This window comes from Stegostoma tigrinum, chromosome 35, assembly GCF_030684315.1.
Source record: "Stegostoma tigrinum isolate sSteTig4 chromosome 35, sSteTig4.hap1, whole genome shotgun sequence".
Taxonomy (NCBI): Eukaryota; Metazoa; Chordata; class Chondrichthyes; order Orectolobiformes; family Stegostomatidae; genus Stegostoma; species Stegostoma tigrinum.
The window spans coordinates 12,803,106-12,818,979 of NC_081388.1; the positions used below are offsets into that span (position 1 = coordinate 12,803,106).

Sequence of the window (15,874 nt, forward strand, 5' to 3'; positions counted from 1 at the left end):
GTAATCTATACACTGTCCCTGTACCCATTCCTACTGTACTCTATACACTGTCCCTGTATCCATTCCTACTGTAATCTATACACTGTCCCTGTACCCATTCCTACTGTAATCTCTGCACTGTCCCTGTACCCATTCCTCCTGTATTCTATACACTGTCCCTGTACCCATTCCGACTGTAATCTATACACTGTCCCTGTACCCATTCCTCCTGTACTCTATACACTGTCCCTGTACCCATTCCTACTGTACTCTATACACTGTCCCTGTACCCATTCCTCCTGTAATCTATACACTGTCCCTGTACCCATTCCTACTGTAATCTCTGCACTGTCCCTGTACCCATTCCTCCTGTATTCTATACACTGTCCCTGTACCCATTCCTACTGTAATCTATACACTGTCCCTGTACCCATTCCTACTGTACTCTATACACTGTCCCTGTACCCATTCCTCCTGTACTCTATACACTGTCCCTGTACCCGTTCCTCCTGTAATCTATACAATGTCCCTGTACCCATTCCTCCTGTACTCTATACACTGTCCCTGTACCCATTCCTCCTGTAATCTATACACTGTCCCTGTACCCATTCTTACTGTACTCTATACACTGTCCCTGCACCCGTTCCTCCTGTACTTTATACACTGTCCCTGTACCCATTCCTCCTGTACTCTATACACTGTCCCTGTACCCGTTCCTACTGTACTCTATACACTGTCCCTGTACCCATTCCTCCTGTACTCTATACACTTTCCCTGCACCCGTTCCTCCTGTACTCTATACACTGTCCCTGCACCCATTCCTCCTGTACTCTATACACTGTCCCTGTACCCGTTCCTCCTGTACTCTATACACTGTCCCTGTACCCATTCCTCCTGTACTCTTTACACTGTCCCTGTACCCATTCCTCCTGTACTCTATACACTGTCCCTGCACCCATTCCTCCTGTACTCTATACACTGTCCCTGTACCCATTCCTCCTGTACTCTATACACTGTCCCTGTACCCATTCCTCCTGTACTCGATACACTGCCCCTGTACCCATTCCTCCTGTACTCTATACACTGTCCCTGTACCCATTCCTCCTGTAATCTATACACTGTCCCTGTACCCATTCCTCCTGTACTCTATACACTGTCCCTGTACCCATTCCTCCTGTACTCTATACACTGTCCCTGCACCCATTCCTCCTGTACTCTATACACTGTCCCTGTACCCATTCCTCCTGTACTCGATACACTGTCCCTGTACCCATTCCTCCTGTACTCTATACACTGTCCCTGTACCCATTCCTCCTGTACTCTATACACTGTCCCTGTACCCATTCCTACTGTAATCTATACACTGTCCCTGTACCTGTTCCTACTGTACTCTATACACTGTCCCTGTACCCATTCCTCCTGTACTCTATACACTGTCCCTGTACCCATTCCTACTGTAATCTATACACTGTCCCTGTACCCATTCCTCCTGTACTCTATACACTGTCCCTGTACCCATTCCTCCTGTAATCTACACACTGTCCCTGTACCCATTCCTACTGTACTCTATACACTGTCCCTGTACCCATTCCTACTGTACTCAATACACTGTCCCTGTACCCATTCCTACTGTAATCTATACACTGTCGCTGTACCCATTCCTACTGTAATCTATACACTGTCACTATATTCTTTCACCCTGTACTTTTATACACATTTCCTTTGTGCCCATTTGCCCTGTCCTGTGCACTGACTCTCCCTGTGTGTCATTCCCTGTAGTGTATACACACTGTTTTTGTACCGATCCCCCTGTAGTGTACACTATCTCTGAATGTGGAGTCTCAGCATGCCATGTACCCCCTGTACTCTGCACACCAGCTGAGCAACTGCGTGTTTCTGAATAATTCTTAGTAAATTACTTCAATGACAGGAACCTGATTATATTTCTCTCTCATTACCTTAAAGCACCTCTCCCTGCTCATTTCTACCCCCTGGCCTTCTGCCAGCCCAAACAAGGCACCTCACCAGGGGCTGGAGGTTAAATTTCTAACCGCCGCAACTGAATGAATCTCTTTTTGCCAAAGTGTTTCGGTGTCACAGGAGACCAAGTGTTGTTTTACTCCTCGCTGCGAACCAGGGCCACTGGGGATCTGCTTGGCACAACCTGGGACTGGAGACCCGGGATTGTCTGGATTTTAAGCGGTTGGGCGGGCAGCTGTTTGACTGGGGAGTGGCTCTCACTCACATTGTCCGCCAGGGTCACATCACAGCCCGGCATCTGCAACAGGAGCCTGACGATCTCCGCGTGGCCGTGCTCGCAGGCGCACATCAACGCTGTCGACCCGTCGTCGTCCTGGATACCGACGTCCGCCCCGCATGCCAACAGGGCCTTCACCATCTCCACCCGGCCGTGGCTGACCGCCAACATCAGGGCCGTCTGGCCCGCCTGGAGAGAGGCGAAGCATACAGTTAAAAGATAACGCCCTTCAGGATCGAACATCGCTTCACCTGCAGCCAGCGAGACCCCCAGAGAACTTCACACCCATCGACCCAAAGCTGGTGACAGCTCAGTTTGTAATGGAAGGGTTTCAGGGTAAGTCACGGCTGGACTATTCAACTCTGACAGGTTATTCACAGGTACAGATTCGGTAGGAGCTTCTTCAGCCCCTTTGCTTTTCTTCCAGCCAGTCATCAGTTACAAAGATGGTGCAAAAGGGAGATGAGTATGTTACTGCAACTCCTTCCATACCTTACAGCCAACAAAGGATTGCTGCAATGTAGGAAGCTGAGTTGCATACGGCAAGATCCTGCAGTGTGATAAATACAAGGAATAGGTGCAGGAGTAGACCACTCGGCCCCTCAGACTCAATTCAATACTATCTTGGGCTTCAATTTCATCCCATAAACACTGTGGGCTGATGGCGAACCCTTGGCCTCTGTCCCATCCGGTGCTGGGCTGGGCAGAACCTGAGGCCTGGGTTGACCTCTGACCTACCTGGCTCGCCTTAGCATTGACGTTGCCGAGGCGGAAGAGCTGCATCACGATCTGCATGTCGTCCGCCGACTGTAGGGCAGCGAGCGAGGCCAGCATGATGGCAGTGTAACCAGCCTTGTTCTGCTTATCCAAATTACAGGCGCCTGTAACAGGAGGGAGAGGACACAGTTTAAACACACAACATACAGGGAAAACTTTACAGGACTATTGTAGGGATTATTTTGTAAAAAATCAATCTCTGTAGCACTTTTCACGAGCATTATGCATTACAGCCAATGACTAACCACCATTGTTCTATAGGAAACATGGCAACCAGATCGACTAGAAAGTCTGCTTTTGGTGATGTTGGCCGGGGGGAACAAATATTCATTAGGGATTCAGGAAGAATTCCCTGCTCCTCTGCAATTAGTGACTTCGGGGCTTTCTTTACATCTACCTGAGAGGGCAGACAGGGTTTTGACTTAATACCCCATATCTAAACCAAGAAGCCCCTCCCAGTAGTGCAGTACTCGCTCAATACTGTAACAGTGAGCCAGTTAGAACTCAGGGCCCAAGTCTCTTAGTGGACTTGAACCCACAAACGTTTGACTCAGAGTTCACTGAATGCTGCCCACTGAGACCTCAGCAAGGGTGGACTGAAGGAGGAAAAAGGGGCAGGAGGCAAGAGGTCGATGGGGCAGTAACAGAGGCAGAAGTTGAAATAACTCCACACAGAGGCAGGTGTCCTGTCACCCGTTATCTATACGTGGAAAGTCTTTGGCACTGATCCAGGACTCTCAGGATGAACAGAATCTCTGACACTCCTGTTTATATCTATCAGCCAGGACTCCACGATTGAACTGGATCTACAGCTCCACACAGGGAACCCATATTCACCTGGCTGACCTCATTACAATCACTACAGAAGTGTTTAGAATGTCGTACCCACCTGCTGGTATGCCAGTCGGTCAGCCCCGTACTGTGCTTGAGTCATTTCTGAGAAGGCTGGCACAATGCCATCCACAGTGATGGATGACCTGACCTTTTGAACTATTTTGACAGTGTTGAGGGGGAGACGCCCTCATTCTGTCTCACCTACATCGGCAGTCTTACAGTTGTCTCAGAGCCACAGCAACCTCCTATTGACCCTCAGACATTGGGGCCCACCCACTGGATGGCAACCAAGCCCTCTGGCCATGAATCTGAACATAAAACCCCCTACAGTTTGGGCACAGGCCATTCAGCCCATCATGTCCACACTGACACTCTAAAGTGCATCTCACCCAATCCCTGAAACCCTGCAGTTCCCAGGGCTAAGCCACCTAACCTGCACATCCCTGAACATTATGGGATGATTGAACATGACCAATGCACCCTAACTGGCACATCGTTGGACTGTGGGAGGAAACCGGGGCACCCGGAGGAAACCCATGGAGACATGGGGAGAATGTGCAAACTCCTCACAGTCGCCCGAGGGTGGGATTGAAACCGGGTCCCTGGCGCCATGAGGCAGCAGCGCTGACCACTGAGCCCACTGTCACAAAAAACTGTTCCTGCTGTCTTTCCGATAAGGTGTGAGGTAGAAAGTAGTCCCAATGTCGGGTTCCTGACCTCGGAATGGAAGCTCAGTGTTGTCATGGTTACCACACGGCTGTTCCTGAGTGGTGGGTTTACAAGGTTTGTCCTAACCTGTCCCAGTGGAATAAATATAGTGCACCACTGAGGAAGTTGAGCAAGAGGTGAAGTTTGTACCTGTGTCCAACAGCAGCCTGACGATGGGGAAGTTGGAATGAGAGACTGTGTAGTGGAGAGCTGTGTTCCCATTGCTATCAGCCATGTTGACTATCAATTCCAGTAAATTCGGTGACATCGCCTTAAACACTGCCAGGTACCGACGTGCCACCTCGGGATCTGCTGTCTTCGGGCTGGACACCAAAAGCCACTCCTGCTGAACCGTGAGATAGCTCACTCTCTGCAGGGTATTCAAGAAGAATTCCATCAGGATCACAACGCACTGAAACCGTTTTGTCAGCCAACCAGCCCGACCCTGTCAGCCAGCAGTCCAAATACCCTTGGAGATGGCAAGAACTGCAGATGCTGGAGTCTGAGCCAATACAGTGTGGAGCTGAAGCTGGAATACAGCAGGTCAGGCAGATGAAGGGTACAGACCTGAAATGTTGACTTTCCTGCTCCTCTGATGCTGCCTGACCTGCTGTGTTCCAACAGCTCCACGCTGCGTTGACTCCAAATAACTAGTCTCACTCTGATGGCCCCAGATACCCTCATTTTAACCTCCTCAAAACTCTCCAGCAAACCTCCCACTACATCTTCAGTGAAGTGGCCACGTAGCCCAAATGAATCTGCACAGATACCCCATACTAATCTTTTCCTCATTCTAACTTCACCGGTTATCCCGATTCTAATCTACACTGAAAACTGCATTCTAGCATCCCTGGCTGCCCCTTTACTAATACCTCCATGAGGGAAAAGTAAGGGGATAGGGATTACCTAGAGAGTTCTTACAAGGAGCTGGCACAGACACTATGGGACAAATAGCCTCCTGTGTAGTAACATTTCTGAAGAGGAGTATATCATCAGCTGGCACCCTGTCATGCTGCTTCTGATTTTACATAATAAATTGCACACTGAATTGGAGGCGTACAGAGCTAGCAGGCTGTGAGCTTATTGCTGAGTGTTGTAAGAGAGGACAGCAACTGGGAAGATCAATGAACAGCAAGATAGCGTACCACGTCTTTGTTTGTGAACTTGTCAGGATCGTTCAGATGTTTCTGCAGGGTCACGCAGGCTGACACCAGGCCCTCAGTCAGCTCAAACCTTAAAGTAAGAGAGTGACAGCTCAGCGAGGAAACAACACAACAAAATGTGCCATCACCTTCTGTCAGTATCTCACAGCAGGAGGTATCTGTCCAGCATCAATCCGCCCCTCGACACCATGGTCTTAGTTAACCACACCTTTTCTACCATAAGGGATTGAAAGAAAAAAGAAAACCTCGCATTTATATAGCACCTTACCTGTCCTCAGGGAGTGAAGAAGTGCCAGTCCGGTACTTTAAATTGTAGCTACTGCTGCAAACTTGAAAATGCAGCAACCAATCTGTGCACAGTAAGATCCCACAAACAGCAATAAGACAACAAACAGATATTTCGATGTTATTAGCAATTCTGATGTTAAGCACATTAACTATAAGTGTAAATATTAACTGCTGATTCGTTCAAATCTCAATACATACAGACTGAAAAGGTGGCTACTGTGGTGCACAATTATGTTGAGTTTACTCTGGAAATAAGAACAGCAGTACATAAACATTGGTGCTATCCTTTGCCAGCTGGCTTTCTTCAGTATAACAGTTACTGGAAGGATAAGTATTGGACACAGCTCCCCTGCTCGTCATTAAAATCGTGTCATATGACCTTTAATGTTTGCCTAAGAAGGCAGGTATTGATTTAAACTCTCACTCAAAAGGACAGGACCTCATACAGTACGGAAACAGTCTTCGGTCCAACCAGTCTGTGTCAACATTAATCGCAAACTAAGCTAGTCCCACCTGCTTGCGTTTGTGCCATATCCCTCCAAAGCACTCTTACTCAAGAACTTACCCAAATGTCTTTTCAACAATGTACCTGCATCCATTTCTTGCTCTGGCAGCTCATTCCACATTCTCTGTGTAAAAATGTTATCCCTCGTGCCCTTTTTAAAATCTTTCTCCTCTCAGCGTAAAAAATATGGCCCCTAGTTTTCAATGAGCATCAGCCTAGATGTTGCGCATGGGGGTCTGGAGGTGGACATGAACCCAGTACCTAGGGACTTCATGAATGTGAATAACTTGGTGTCATGTTCCAGTGGTATGAAAACCCCTCCCTCTCTGATTAACAAAGATACAACCCATTAGCACATGTCCTCACGCCTCTTACTGGAATCCCATCGAAAACTCACGGGCAGACTGGATTTGGGATGTCAACACTGTGGTCTGAGTTGGAATAATAAAGACCTAGTGTATTGGGTCAGTTTTAGTAATATTCTGTAGTGTAGATTCTCAGCATAAACTGCTCCAATCATTCTGCTGACTGATCGTGTCCATTCAAAAACAGCTGGGAATGGTAAATATGTAACAGCTGACATTACAGCATATCTTCACAGATGAGAAACAAGATGAAGATACTGGAGATACTCAGCAAGTCGGCCAGTTCCTTGGAGAAACCAAACAGTAGTAACATTTCAAAGTCATTGTGATATTTTGCCAGTGGACAGCTCCTGGTACCTTGTGGAATTTGTCACCTCTATTAGTGTGTGGTATTGAGTAAGGAGTGCTGGAGGAAGTTCACTACCAACAAACCTCCATTGTCTCTGCTTTGTAATTGGCCTACCCAACGATTAGTGTTAGAGGATACCGCAATGTATACCCAAAGATTAGTGTTAGAGGATACCCCAATGTATACCCAAAGATTAGTGTCAAAGGATACATCACTGTACACCCAATGATTAGTGTTAGAGAATACATCACTGTAGTCCCAATGATTAGTGTTAGAGGATACATCATTGTAGACCCAATGATTAGTGTGAGAGAATACATTGCTGTAGACCCAACGATTAGTGTTAGAGAATACATCACTGTAGACCCAATGATTAGTGTTAGAGAATACATCACTGTAGTCCCAATGATTAGTGTTAGAGGATACATCATTGTAGACCCAATGATTAGTGTGAGAGAATACATTGCTGTAGACCCAACGATTAGTGTCAGAGAATACATCACTGTAGTCCCAATGATTAGGGTTAGAGGATACATCACTGTAGTCCTAATGATTAGTGTGAGAGAATACATCACTGTAGTCCCAATGATTAGTGTTAGAGGATACATCATTGTAGACCCAATGATTAGTGTGAGAGAATACATTGCTGTAGACCCAACGATTAGTGTTAGAGAATACATCACTGTAGACCCAATGATTAGTGTTAGAGGAAACATCACTGTAGACCCAATGATTAGTGTTAGAGGATACATCACTGTAGTCCCAACGATTAGTGTCAAGGATCCATCACTGTAGACCCAATGATTAGTGTTACAGCATAAATCACAGTAGACCCAATGATAAGTGTTGGTGAATACACCACTGTAGACCCAACGATTAGTGTTAGACAATACACCACTGTAGTCCCAATGATTAGTGTTAGAGAATACATCACTGTAGACCCAATGATAAGTGTTGGTGAATACACCACTGTAGACCCAACGATTAGTGTTAGACAATACACCACTGTAGTCCCAATGATTAGTGTGAGAGAATACATCACTGTAGTCCCAATGATTAGTGTTAGAGGATACATCACTGTAGACCCAATGGTTAGTGTTAGAGGACACATCACTGTAGACCCAACGATTTGTGTCAGAGGATACATCACTGTAGACTCAACGATTAGTGTTAGAGAATACAGCACTGTAGACCCAATGATTAGGGTTAGAGGATACATCACTGTAGACCCAATGATTAGTGTTAGACAATACACCACTGTAAACCCAATGATTAGTGTTAGAGAATACATCACTGTAGTCCCAACGATTATTGTTAGAGAATACATCACTGTAGACCCAATGATTAGTGTTAGAGAATACATCACTGTAGTGCCAATGATGAGTGTTAGAGGATACATCACTGTAGACCCAACGATTAGTGTTAGAGAATACACCACTGTAGACCCAATGATTAGTGTTAGAGGATACATCACTCTAACCCAACGATTAGTGTTAGAGGATACATCACTGTAGACTCAATGATTAGTGTTAGAGAATACACCGCTGTAGACCCAATGATTAGTGTTAGAGAATACATCACTGTAGACCCAACGATTAATGTTAAAGGATACATCACTGTACACCCAATGATTAGTTTTAGAGGTTACATCACTGTAGTCCCAATGATTAGTGTTAGAGAATACACCACTGTAGTCCCAACGATTAGTGTGAGAGGATACATCACTGTGGACCCAATGATTAGTGTGAGAGGATACATCACTGTAGACCCAATGATTACTGTTAGAGAATACACCACTGTAGTCCCAACGATTAGTGTTAGAGAATACATCACTGTAGTGCCAATGATTAGTGTTAGAGAATACATCACTGTCGACCCAAGGATGAGTGTTAGAGGATACATCACTGTAGACCCAATGATTAATGTTAGAGAATGCACCATTGTCGACCCAATGATTAGTGTTAGAGAATACATCACTGTAGACCCAATGATTAGTGTTAAAGGATACATTACTGTAGTACCAACGATTAGTGTTAGAGGATACACGACTGTAGACCGAATGATTAGTGTCAGAGGATACATCACTGTACTCCCAATGATTAGTGTTAGAGAATACATCACTGTAGTCCCAATGATTAGTGTTAGAGTATACATCATTGTAGACCTAATGATTAGTGTGAGAGAATACACTGCTGTAGACCCAACGATTAGTGTTCGAGAATACATCACTGTAGTCCCAATGATTAGGGTTAGAGGATACATCATTGTAGACCCAATGATTAGTGTGAGAGAATACATTGCTGTAGACCCAACGATTAGTGTTAGAGGATACATCACTGTAGTCCCAATGATTAGTGTCAAGGATCCATCACTGTAGACCCAATGATTAGTGTTAGAGCATACATCACAGTAGACCCAATGATTAGTGTTGGAGAATACACCACTGTAGACCCAACGACTAGTGTTAGAGGATACATCAATGTAGACCTAACGATTAGTGTCAGAGAATACATCACTGTAGACCCAATGATTAGTGTTAGAGGATAAACCACTGTAGACCCAACGATTAGTGTTAGAGAATACCCCAATGTATACCCAATGATTAGTGTTAAAGAATACATCACTGTAGACCCAATGATTAGTGTTAGAGAATACACCACTGTAGACCCAATGATTAGTGTTAGAGGATACATCACTCTAACCCAACGATTAGTGTTAGAGGATACATCACTGTAGACCCAATGATTAGTGTTAGAGAATACATCACTGTAGTGCCAATGATGAGTGTTAGAGAATACACCACTGTAGACCCAATGATTAGTGTTAGAGGATACCTCACTCGAACCCAACGATTAGTGTTAGAGGATACATCACTGCAGACTCAATGATTAGTGTTAGAGAATACACCGCTGTAGACCCAATCACTAGTGTTAGAGAATACATCACTGTATACCCAACGATTAGTGTTAAAGGATACATCACTGTAGACCCAATGATTAGTTTTAGAGGTTACATCACTTAGTCCCAATGATTAGTGTTAGAGAATACACCACTGTAGACCCAATGATTAGTGTTAAAGGATACATCACTGTAGACCCAATGATTAGTGTTAGAGAATACATCACTGTAGTCCCAATGATTAGTGTTCGAGAATACACCACTGTAGTCCCAACGATTAGTGTTAGAGAATACATCACTGTAGTGCCAATGATGAGTGTTAGAGGATACATCACTGTAGACCCAACGATTAGTGTTAGAGAATACACCACTGTAGACCCAATGATTAGTGTTAGAGGATACATCACTGTAGACCCAACGATTTGTGTCAGAGGATACATCACAGGAGACTCAACGATTAGTGTTAGAGGATACATCACTGTAGACCCAATGATTAGTGTTAGAGAATACATCACTGTAGTGCCAATGATGAGTGTTAGAGAATACACCACTGTAGACCCAATGATTAGTGTTAGAGGATACCTCACTCGAACGCAACGATTAGTGTTAGAGGATACATCACTGCAGACTCAATGATTAGTGTTAGAGAATACACCGCTGTAGACCCAATGACTAGTGTTAGAGAATACATCACTGTAGACCCAACGATTAGTGTTAAAGGATACATCACTGTAGACCCAATGATTAGTTTTAGAGGTTACATCACTTAGTCCCAATGATTAGTGTTAGAGAATACACCACTGTAGACCCAATGATTAGTGTTAAAGGATACATCACTGTAGACCCAATGATTAGTGTTAGAGAATACATCACTGTAGTCCCAATGATTAGTGTTAGAGAATACACCACTGTAGTCCCAACGATTAGTGTTAGAGAATACATCACTGTAGTGCCAATGATGAGTGTTAGAGGATACATCACTGTAGACCCAACGATTAGTGTTAGAGAATACACCACTGTAGACCCAATGATTAGTGTTAGAGGATACATCACTCTAACCCAACGATTAGTGTTAGAGAATACATCACTGTAGTGCCAATGATGAGTGTTAGAGGATACATCACTGTAGACCCAACGATTAGTGTTAGAGAATACACCACTGTAGACCCAATGATTAGTGTTAGAGGATACATCACTCTAACCCAACGATTAGTGTTAGAGGATACACCACTGTGGACCCAATAATTAGTGTTAGAGCATACATCACTGTAGACCCAACGATTAGTGTTAGAGAATACATCACTGTAGACCCAATGATTAATGTTAGAGAATACATCACTGTAGACCCAATGATTAGTGTTAAAGGATACACCACAGTAGTCCCAATGATTAGTGTTAGAGAATACATCACTGTCGACCCAAGGATGAGCGTTAGAGGATACACCACTGTAGACCCAATGATTAATGTTAGAGAATACACCAATGTAGACCCAATGATTAGTGTTAGAGAATACAGCACTGTAGACCCAATGATTAGTGTTAAAGGATACATCACAGTGGACCCAATGATTAGTGTTAGAGGATACATCACTGTAGACCCAATGATTACTGATAGAGAATACATCACTGTAGTCCCAATGATTAGTGTTAGACAATACACCACTGTAGTCCCAATGATTAGTGTTAGAGAATACGTCACTGCAGACCCAATGATTAGTGTCAGAGAATACACCACTGTAGACCCAACGATTAGTGTTAGAGAATACATGTCTGTAGACCCAATGATTAGTGTTACACGATAAAGCACTGTAGACTCAACAATTAGTGTTAGAGGATACATCAATCTAGACCCAACGATTAGCGTTAGAGGATACATCACTGCAGTCACAACGATTAGTGTGAGAGAATACATCACTGTAGACCCAATGATTAGTGTTAGAGGATACATCACTGTAGACCCAACGATTAGTGTCAGAGGATACATCAATCTAGACCCAACGATTAGCGTTAGAGGATACATCACTGCTGTCCCAACGATTAGTGTTAGAGAATACATCACGGTAGTCCCAATGATTAGTGTTAGAGAATACATCACTGTCGACCCAACGATTAGTGTTAGAGGATACACCATTGTAGACCCAATGATTAATGTTAGAGAATACACCACTGCAGACCCAATGATTAGTGTTAGAGAATACATCACTGTCGACCCAAGGATGAGTGTTAGAGGATACATCACTGTAGACCCAATGATTAATGTTAGAGAATACACCATTGTCGACCCAATGATTAGTGTTAGAGAATACATCACTGTAGACCCAATGATTAGTGTTAAAGGATACATTACTGTAGTACCAACGATTAGTGTTAGAGGATACACGACTGTAGACCGAATGATTAGTGTCAGAGGATACATCACTGTACTCCCAATGATTAGTGTTAGAGTATACATCATTGTAGACCTAATGATTAGTGTGAGAGAATACACTGCTGTAGACCCAACGATTAGTGTTAGAGAATACATCACTGTAGTCCCAATGATTAGGGTTAGAGGATACATCATTGTAGACCCAATGATTAGTGTGAGAGAATACATTGCTGTAGACCCAACGATTAGTGTTAGAGGATACATCACTGTAGTCCCAACGATTAGTGTCAAGGATCCATCACTGTAGACCCAATGATTAGTGTTAGAGAATACACCACTGTAGACCCAATGATTACTGTTAGAGGATACCTCACTGTAGACTCAATGATTTGTAATAGATAATACTCCACCGTAGACTCCATGCTTACTGTTAGAGGATACATCACTGTAGACCCAATGATTAGTGTTAGAGAATACACCACTATAGTTCCAATGATTAGTGTTAGAGAATACATCACTGTAGTCCCAACGATTAGTGTTCGAGGATACACCACTGTAGTCCCAATGATTAGAGTTAGAGAATACATCACTGCAGACACAACGATTAGTGTTAGAGGATACATCACGGTAGACCCAATGATTAGTGTTAGAGGATACACCACTGTAGACCCAATGATTAGTGTTAGAGGATACATCACTGTAGACCCAATGATTAGTGTTAGAGGATACATCACTGTAGTCCCAACGATTAGTGTCAGAGGATCCATCACTGCAGACCCAATGATTAGTGTTAAAGAATACATCACTGTTGACCCAATGATTAGTGTTAGAGGATACATCACTGTCGACCCAATGATTAGTGTTAGAGGACACATCACTGTCGACGCAATGATTAGCGTTGGAGGATATATCACTGCAGACCCAATGATTAGTGTTAGAGAATACACCACTGTAGACCCAATGATTACTGTTAGAGGATACATCACTGTGGACCCAACGATTAGTGTTAGACGATACATATCTGTAGACCCAATGATTAGTGTTAGGTGATTTATCGTTGTAGACCAAACTATTAGTGTTAGAGGATACATCACTGTAGACCCAATGATTAGTGTTAGAGGACACATCACTGTCGACGCAATGATTAGCGTTGGAGGATATATCACTGCAGACCCAATGATTAGTGTTAGAGAATACACCACTGTAGACCCAATGATTACTGTTAGAGGATACATCACTGTAGACCCAATGATTAGTGTTAGGGAATACACCTCTGTAGTTCCAATGATTAGTGTTAGAGAATACATCACTGTAGTACCAACGATTAGTGTTAGAGGATACACCTCTGTAGTTCCAATGATTACTGTTAGAGGATACATCACTGTAGTACCAACGATTAGTGTTAGAGGATACACCTCTGTAGTTCCAATGATTACTGTTAGAGGATACATCACTGTAGTACCAACGATTAGTGTTAGAGGATACATCACGGTAGTCACAATGATTAGTGTTAGAGGATACACCAGTGTAGACCCAATGATTAGTGTTAGAGGATACACCACTGTAGACCCAGTGATTAGTGTTAGAGGATACATCACTGTAGACCCAACGATTAGGGTGAGAGAATGCACCACTGTGGACACAATGATTAGTGTTAGAGGATACATCACTGTAGTCCAAATGATTAGTGTTAGAGAATACGTCACAGTAGACCCAACGATTAGTGTTAGAGAATACATCACTGTAGACCCAATGATTAGTGTTAGAGGATACATCACTGTGGACCCAACGATTAGTGTTAGACGATACATATCTGTAGACCCAATGATTAGTGTTAGGTGATTTATCGTTGTAGACCAAACTATTAGTGTTAGAGGATACATCACTGTAGTCCCAATGATTAGTGTTAGAGGATACATCACTGGAGACCCAATGATTAGTGTTACAGCATACATCACAGTAGACCCAATGATTCGTGTTAGAGAATACATCACTGTTGACCCAATGATTAGTGTTAGAGGATACATCACTGTAGTCCCAATGATTAGTGTTAGAGGACACATCACTGTAGACCCAATGATTAGTGTTGGAGAATACAGCACTGTAGACCCAACGATCAGTGTTAGAGGATACATCACTGTAGACCCAACGATTAGTGTTAGAGGATACAGAGTTGATAGCCAGAGACTATTTCCCAGGGCAGAAATGGCTAGCACGAGGGGTCATAGTTTTAAGCTGGTTGGTGGAAAGTATAGAGGGGATGTCAGAGGCGGATTCTTTACAGAGAGAGTTGTGAGAGCATGGAATGCGTTGCCAGCAGCAGTTGTGGAAGCAAGGTCATTGGGATCATTTAAGAGACTGCTGGACATGCATATGGTCACAGAAATTTGAGGGTGCATACATGAGGATCAATGGTCGGCACAACATTGTGGGCTGAAGGGCCTGTTCTGTGCTGTACTGTTCTATGTTCTATGTTCTATCACTGTAGACGCAATGATTAGTGTTAGAGGATACATCACTGCAGACTCAATGATTAGTGTTGGAGGATACACCACTGTAGGCCCAATGATTAGTGTTAGAGGATACATCACTGTGGACCCAATGATTAGTGTTAGAGGATACATCACTGCAGACCGAATGATTAGTGTTAGACGATACACCACTGTAGACCGAACGATTAGTGTTAGAGGATACATCACTGTAGACCCAATGATTAGTGTTAGAGAATACATGACTGTAGTCCCAATGATTTGTGTTCGAGGATACATCACTGTAGACCCAATGATTAGTGTTAGAGAATACATCACTGCAGACCCAATTATTTGTGTTAGAGAATACACCACTGTAGACCCAATGATTAGTGTTAGAGGATACATCACGGTAGACCCAATGATTAGTGTTAGAGGATACATCACTGAGGACCCAAGGATTAGTGTTCGAGGATACACCACTGTAGACCAAATGATTAGTGTTAGAGGATACATCACAGTAGACCCAATGATTAGTGTTAGTGGATACATCACTGTAGTCCGAATGATTCGTGTTAGAGGATACATCACTGTAGTCCCAATGATTAGTGTTAGACAATACACCACTGTAGTCCCAATGATTAATGTTAGAGAATACATCACAGCAGACACAACGATTAGGGTTAGACAATACATCATTGTAGACCCAATGATTAGTGTTACAGGATACCCCAATGTATACCCAATGATTAGTGTTAGAGAATACATCACTGTAGACCCAACGATTAGTGTCAGAGGATACATCACTGCAGTCCCAATGATTAGTGTTAGAGAATACATCACTGTAGACCCAATGATTAGTGTTAGAGGATACACCACTGTAGTTCCAATGATTAGTGTTAGAGAATACATCAC

The 15,874-nt window shown here is 43.6% G+C and overlaps 1 protein-coding gene across 6 annotated transcripts in view; it reads right to left on the reverse strand.

Annotated features, from left to right (window-relative positions):
- The window catches only part of kank2 (KN motif and ankyrin repeat domains 2), a 165,781-nt gene that overhangs the window by 9,780 nt on the left and 140,127 nt on the right, over positions 1-15,874 (reverse strand). For all 6 annotated transcript variants that reach the window (XM_048522033.2, XM_048522028.2, XM_048522031.2 and 3 more), the window contains 4 exons: positions 5,701-5,788; positions 4,706-4,925; positions 2,975-3,117; positions 2,225-2,425 (listed from right to left, as the gene is read on the reverse strand). In XM_048522033.2, the coding sequence (XP_048377990.1) occupies positions 2,225-2,425; positions 2,975-3,117; positions 4,706-4,925; positions 5,701-5,788 (652 nt within the window). The remainder of the gene's footprint in view (positions 1-2,224; positions 2,426-2,974; positions 3,118-4,705; positions 4,926-5,700; positions 5,789-15,874) is intronic.